The sequence below is a fragment of the Montipora foliosa genome, chromosome 1 (assembly GCF_036669935.1).
Source record: "Montipora foliosa isolate CH-2021 chromosome 1, ASM3666993v2, whole genome shotgun sequence".
Taxonomy (NCBI): domain Eukaryota; kingdom Metazoa; phylum Cnidaria; class Anthozoa; order Scleractinia; family Acroporidae; genus Montipora; species Montipora foliosa.
Genome location: NC_090869.1, coordinates 33,190,860 through 33,198,114, shown reverse-complemented (window position 1 = coordinate 33,198,114; position 7,255 = coordinate 33,190,860). Strand labels below are relative to the sequence as shown.

The following is a 7,255-nucleotide window of genomic DNA, read 5'->3' as shown; positions in this document are numbered from 1 at the left end:
ATGTGCGGATCACTTTTGTCCAAATTTAACGGACCTAACAACGCAGTTCAGCCAGAAAAGAACATAGGCGAGCTGGAGCACGTTAGAAGTCAAACGACAGATGCGTTTGGCAACACGGCATGCTATAACGACAAAACGCTTTGGAAGGAAGAAGGCCCTCCAACGGATGTATGTAAAAGCAAAAAATTAGTAAATGGTGGACTTCCGATGAAGGATACGAATTTGTTACGCAAAGAAATTTCGGGAGATAAGACGAACGCACTGAATTCCGCAAGACCAGTTCTGCCTGTTGTAAACTCCCGGGAAACGACAAACCGCATTGTTCCACAAAACCAAGAACATCTTTTGGAAACTGCACGCGAAATCCTGGCATTCAGGTCAAATGGTGAATCTTCAAGCTCTAACACAGTCGTGGTTCAACCCCTGAGCTCAGTTTGTTCGACTCTTCCAGGCATAAAAATGGCAGTAGCTTTTGACATTCCAGTCGCTGGTGAGAAGACCGTGTGTCCTTCCGCAAGAGTACCTCGACGATTAAGAAAAAGCAGAAAAGTGGCACCCGAAATGACGTTGGACAATGTTAAAGAAAAAATACGCGCTGCTGAAGAAAGAAAGCTTAAAGAATTGGAGCGCATCAGAGGATGCGCGCGCAGCAGGGCAGGAGTAAGCCGACCACACCGCGCGGATGTTTGTGCGCAAGTCACAAAGGACAAAATTGCAACCAAGCAAGCTGCGGCAGAGAAGAAACGAAACGAGGAAATTTCGAAGCGAAAAGAAGCTGGAAATAAAGCGTCTAGAAGTAGGAACAGAATTGCAGAGGCTAGAGCGTTTGCCAAGTCGCAGCTTGAATCATCCATCGGGCGAAAGCTGGAAGACACTCAGCAAAGAAAGGAGAAGAAACAGAAGACGATAGAAAAGCAAAAGAAGCTCCAACAAAAATACGCCAAGAAGATCAAGGACAGGGTAAGCATGAAGGTCTTAAATGCATATACCAACATGTTTTTGACATCCCAGAGTTGGAAAAGAGATGAGATGAGTTACATTCTGTTTTAATTAACACTTTTAGGTTACAAAAATGCGGAGAGAAGATGAAGAAGACGTACTTGCGGCACTGAATGAACTGGAAACGTATGTTGCTTCGGACAGCGAGGATGACCCCTGGGGAGACAAGAAAGAGGAAAAAGTCACGTGCAAATGGCAGGATTTCTTCGCTGATTAATGCGAACGAAATAGGAACAGTCTGTGACCTCCCTTGTTCAGTGGGCAAAATTCAGCAGCAATTGTCGTAACATAAGGCTACGATTTCTACATTCTTGAAGACCAGTCCACGGTAATGACAAGGACTAGAAGGAAATGCCGGTGTTGTGTAGAACCCAGAACCACCTCTCCTTTTTAGCCCAAGGAGACGCAATATATAGCAGCTTTGTGCGAAACAAGAGTGAGTTGTGGTGCACAGAGAACCAACGTCGAGGAAAGTGCTGTTGTTGCATTTACGAGATAAAAGTGTACGGAGATAACCGTTTTGCAATTAGTTTGATACGTATTTTAGGATTTTTTTAGAGTTGTATTTTCTTCATGTGAACAAAAAAACAACTTCCTCCTAGAGGGCATTGTGCATGTGCTAATGAGATTACAGGCTCCGCGGAAACCAAATTAACTTAACTCCGGGCCAAAATAAGAGTTTGGATGAGGGTTTTGAGGAAAAAGAGAACGTGACTAATTTGAACAAATGACAGGGAAACAAACACAAAATATCACAAGGAACACGGAGACATTCAACACACTTTAATGAATCGAAGTGCAAGAAACACCTTCTAAACCATCCCTGAGAACAAGGGAACTTACATGAAACAACGCTAGGGAACGTCAAAACCCTGCCGATGATGGGTGGCAAGCTTTTTCCAGTGGATAGCATCACCAACTCATCAAAACCACTGGCGCCCATGCATTAACCAGTCATTCTACCAAGTGTCTTGATAATAAAATCGAATCCATTTTGCACCCCAGATCCAGAATTCATCTGCACCGTAGCTTTACCGTTTCGAGTTTAAAAACCCGTCGTAAACAAATATACAAAGCAATATTTTTGCCGTCCGTCCCCCCCCCCCCCCCTAACTTCAATTCGAATTCGAGCAAACCTTCAGTTAATAATAATAAGAGGCTAGCGGTTGCTCTCACATTCTCAAATCGAAAAGAAAACTACGCAGAATTCACAAGAAAAAAACTAAATCACACCCGGAAATGACAGAAGTAAGACCCCGTTCCCTTGATACCTTAGTGCACCTTCAAACCATAGAAAGTTCAGCTGTTTTTCACAATTCAACACAAATTACATCGCTTTCAATTCGTGTTGGATTTGTGCATGTCAAAGACAAATTTTAGAGTGATAACGTCAGGTATACCACTGTGAATACTAGAAAATGCAGACTGTTCGAAAGGGTTTTTAGCTGCGCGCGCGAGTAACCTACACACGCCAAATTCACACGCCACAACTAAAGAAACACGCGTCAGCAGAATAAATCAAATTTCTATCAAAACACACCGGAAGTGAAAATACGGTGTAAAATCGCGCGAAACGGAAATGAAACCTGCGGAAAAAAATTGTCTCTATCTCGAAATTTCGCGCGGTGACCTATCGTGATTTTTTGCATGCACGTATCATTCACGATGGCACTTTAAATAAAAAAGTTTCGGGGAAATTTATCTAGTACAATTTTCTGTTAACTATAATATGCCATTTTTCGATGTATCTTAAATTCTACTAGATAACTTTTTGTCATACTCTCTAAAAAGTTAAAGAATTTAGGGAGATTTCCAACAAAGAAATAAAAACGGTAGGTCACCGACTTAGTTTTTCAGATAATTTTCAACAACTGAAGTTTAGAGCCTTTTTGTTGACCTGGCGTGTTGCTGTGGTAACCGATATGACGTCATAAGTGCCCTTAAAGTATTACCCAACAATAGAGTTGCAAAGATATTTATAGTTTGCCTAGACTATGAAATATCCTTCTTTAGTATCTTTCATCGTTTCACATACACTATAGCTACAAAAATACCCTTTCGAGCCTCCTTAAGAGATTCTCTGTTGCCGCGTGTATCTGGAAATGGATCATAGATGGCGTGAAATGTGACCAAAACAAGAAATTGGTAACGGATCGTGTGCGCCGAAAAAAACACACTTGTTGGGTTACCTGACTTTTTTTCTATGGTTCAAATCGTTTTCAAGAGTCTTTCAAGTCGTTTTAACGACTTGACCTATGGAAAAACTTTGGTACCTTCTCAGAATGATCGAGTTGTCTCGCCCTAATCGCCGATCGAGTTGTCTCGCCCTAATCGCCTGCATCTGGAGACCATGACTATATACTACTCTATACTACCATGACTATATACTACCATGACTATATTCCTGCCACGGCGTTTTGAATGACCGATTTTATTTTTAGTTTGAATTTCCCGCGAATTAGACTCCCGCAGGAGCTTGATGGCCAATCAAAAGCAACTACTACGAAAACCACCGATCTGGGGAATGGGCCTGTACATAGTTCAAATTATTGAAAGGTGTTGTGTTCGACGCTACTTTTTAGGCCAGAGAACCAAGCTTTCTTCCTCTAAAAGAACTACTGATCGAAGAGAGAACACGAATAACTCGACTACCGACGGTAGTCAAATTGGAGAGGTCCTTAAACTGCAAACTCTTTAAAAATGTACAGTAGCCGCAGATGAAGAAAGGGCATTGATTTCCCTTTTTGCACCACAAAAATATACCGTCAAAGGCAAAATGATGCTGTCATATTTATTTTGATTTTCGAATGGCAAAGATTTTTCCCCGTATACTTTACAATTTGGCAACATCTAAACTATACAATAAGGAGAGATCTTTGTCACGACTGTAAAATAAGTTAAGAATACAGGCGATATCGATGACTTTTGTATTAATTACGAGATAATGGAGATATGGTGTTAATATGGAACTTCTATTTACACTTTTGTTTAAAAAAATGTTTTTTTTTTTACAGAGCTAATCATCAGCATATGTACAAAAGTAATTCCTACGAACCGTTTCCAAGCCTAAGCCAATCAAGATCAAATGAAATTCCTTTTCCTCTTCCACAAGATCAGCTTATGTGACAGGCGTCACAAACACCGACAAAACAACGATTGGAATAAAGATGGGAATGAAGCTGGTGTCTAGATAACATCCCTACCAATTTGCAAACCTTTATCACTTTATATAATTCCAACCTTCATTGTACACTATTAAATAGAAATTCTATTAATCTCCGGTTGAAAAGGAAAACACAACATTTCTCAAGAACAATTCCGTTGACTGATTTGCCTTGGCAAGACCTAAATTTGCAAATAAATCTCTTGAATATAAATGTCTTGAACACAATTGTACCAATGACGTATATCCGACCGATACCTGCAGTCAATACCTGACGATTGCCAAGTTTTGAAATAGTACAAGTCCAACGAATAAAAAAATGTTAGGTAAATACACTTTAAACATCGCGAAGGCATTTACCATTGCGAGCCAAGGCCAATTTAAAATTACAACGTCATACATAATCAAGAATCAAACTCAAAATTGGGATTTACAACCAACTACTGGGTTGAACAAAATTCATATGAAATGATTTACCTGTCACGCAATCTCCTCCCTATGTGACGGTAAAATAGTAAAAAGCGATTATCGAAATGTATGAATTGTAATAATTTAGCAGTTATTTAATCCAAATAACACTTCAGGAATACGAGAGTTAAAAGAATGTAACAGACCTAAACATAATTTAAACAAACAAAAATATATCAAAATATCCGACAGCAGTTACTTTTTACCGTTTGCATCGTAGGGCTTTGGAGAAATTTCATATTCTTTCTACTATCCTCAACCAGCTTCAAAGTATCCTTGGATTGCACACTTGTGTCATTAACCTCAAAATTAACCATGCCCTCAAGGGAATTACAAGTGTTTGTGTCCATAGGCTTTTCATCAGTACTGCTCAACGTCAACTTTCTGTTGTCTCCGTCGCTGTCACTCGTACGAATATATTTCGAAGCACTATTTCTTTTCTCCTTGCAAAAGCTGTTTCGATCCAACTCTCCACCTCCTTTGGAACTTAAATTATCACACTCTTCGATCAAGGGGCTCCTTTTTCCATTAGACGCCGCATCATTTGTAGTTATGATCTCGGGCGTTTCCTCACCAATCTTGGTCAATTTATTAAAATAAATGTTTTCCTTGTTGCTTTCTTCAATCACACAAAATTCTTCACACAGGGGGGCAAAGCCATTCACACCCAGATTTATATTTAAGCACTGGGTTTTCCCGTTACTTTCTTTTCTCGATGGTGCGGTTTTACCTGTCGCTGTTGACGAATCCTCATTGGAATTGTTCGAGGGACCTGCGCTTATTTTTCTCAAACTGCCTCCTCCAACTCCAGTCCCCCCACCGCTGTCACCGTCCGAGCTCGGATCATCAGCATTTCCACGCCTTGAATTCAATTTACAACTAGAACTGGTTTTAAGCCTGCGCATGTGTCGTTCGATTTCATCTTCATCTGAACTACTACAACTAGATGAACGTCGGCTTCCCCCTGAGTGGACCGGGGAAAGGCGTCGCGTTGTCCGTTTTGACTTCATCAAGCCTCCCCCGAGATGCTTTCTAGTTCTTTCAACGCGCGGTGAATTTACAGGGCTATCATCTAAATCGGATTCTCGTTCCTCGTGGATTTGATTTAAGGCGAGTGGGGTGCTCGTAGCTTTTGCAAAATGACCACGACGGCTGCCGAATTTTCTCTCAGGTGGTCGCGATGCAAAATTAGACGTTTGCTTGGTTTCCGTTGATAATTGTAAGTTAGCCGACGTAGAGGGTCCAGGAAGAGCACTCGTAGATGGAAACTTTCCATGGGTTCTGTGAAGATTGCTAGGTACCAGGTCATCCTCCTCCATTGAGCTGTGCAACACTTCATCAGCCTCGATCGCATGCGCCTTGATTGTTTCATCCAGCATATGTCCTTCTCTTGGTGCCAATCTCCCAGACGAGCTACGCCGAGATCTTGGAGTGCTGGAACCGGACTCACTGTCAGAATGGGCTTCCGAATCGTTTCCTTTGTCTTCAATCACTTCCACAGTCGGGATGCTGTGGGAAAATACAACGCAAAAAGTATCTGTTAAAAAATTGTTGCCAGGAGTCATTGCACGGGCAATCAAGTTGAGTTCTGGACGTCTTTGAGCTGTTAGGAAACGAAATACCATTACTTATTAAATTTTCGCCATCGGATATTCCGTTTCTAGCTTTTGGATTGCTTCACTTAATGAATCTCGGTTATCAGTTCATATACGTTCGTATGACCTAATATGGAAACAGACTGCGTCAAGTGCTGCCAAGCTGGAAGCTGATTGGCTTTAATTTCCAATGGTCCAAGCGTTCAAGATTTAATGAAAATTTAATACGACAATTATTCCATTCGAGGTTGCTGCATATGAGACTGGTTGTGGCCAAACATTTCAGCATCGAGTGCGAAAGTTGGCGGACTCCCAGTGTTCACATTTTGTGGAAATATTAACAGGGTTTTCAGACTACAGCGAAATACATAGACTACGTTTTGCACAAGAGAGAGGAAGAAGACGTATTAAAATGCTTTAGACTCCTCTGTAATGGAGCAGCTGGTTGAGGAAACATTTTTTTTGGGACCAGAAACAACAACTTTGACATGATCTCACTAGCTCTAAATCGGTGCCAAAGATTCACAAAATCGCTGTCAAACTGGAAAATATTGATATTCGCAAAATGATTTTCTTATACTCTTTCGTGTTTGTTTTGTCCCTTTTCGATTCAGAAAGATTCTTTGTTTTAAAACAAAACCACCGCAACCCAACTGACATGAAAAAAAAAATTCTTTCTGGCGTACTTTCAAATTCTTGAATGCAGAAATGCTTAAAACTTTCTGACCAAACCGGGAGGGTCTGCTAACAACTCCGTGGAGTTATCACAGCCTGAAGCAATGACATTTGCTCAAAGCGCGGGTTGGTCGTGATTGGTTTTTTTCTTGGCTTCTTGCTGAATGAACCGAATGGCGCCAGATTGTTAAGCCTACCAATGAAGCGTTGGAAATTGACACGGCGGGTCTAAAACACAGGTCATATTCCACAGGTCAATCGATGCAAGTCATTGTTTTACCTTTTAGAAAGTAACCATGCAAAACCCTCAATTTGGTTAACCCTAGGGCCTAAGGTTGGTTTTTAGGCCTGGGGT

General features: G+C 41.0%; 2 protein-coding genes across 2 annotated transcripts in view; one reads left to right on the top strand and one right to left on the bottom strand.

Annotated features, from left to right (window-relative positions):
* Positions 1–1,216, top strand: LOC138013174 (arginine/serine-rich protein PNISR-like). The gene is made up of 2 exons (XM_068860188.1): positions 1–960; positions 1,064–1,216. The coding sequence occupies exons 1-2, from the start codon at positions 1–3 to the stop codon at positions 1,214–1,216; spliced, it is 1,113 nt and encodes a 370-aa protein (XP_068716289.1).
* A 2,776-nt stretch (positions 1,217–3,992) lies between these two features.
* Positions 3,993–7,255, bottom strand: part of LOC137997027 (SNF-related serine/threonine-protein kinase-like) — a 14,182-nt gene continuing 10,919 nt past the window's right edge. Inside the window, exon 5 of the mRNA XM_068842718.1 lies at positions 3,993–6,139. Coding sequence (XP_068698819.1) covers positions 4,807–6,139 — 1,333 coding nt within the window. The 3' untranslated portion in view covers positions 3,993–4,806. The remainder of the gene's footprint in view (positions 6,140–7,255) is intronic.

What these genes read in the sequence shown, in the direction of transcription:
- LOC138013174 (XM_068860188.1), top strand. Translation starts at nt 1, where the DNA reads ATGTGCGGATCACTTTTGTCCAAATTTAACGGACCTAACAACGCAGTT. An exon ending in CCAAGAAGATCAAGGACAGG is followed by an intron (nt 961 to 1,063) that starts GTAAGCATGAAG and finishes TAACACTTTTAG; the next exon opens with GTTACAAAAATGCGGAGAGA.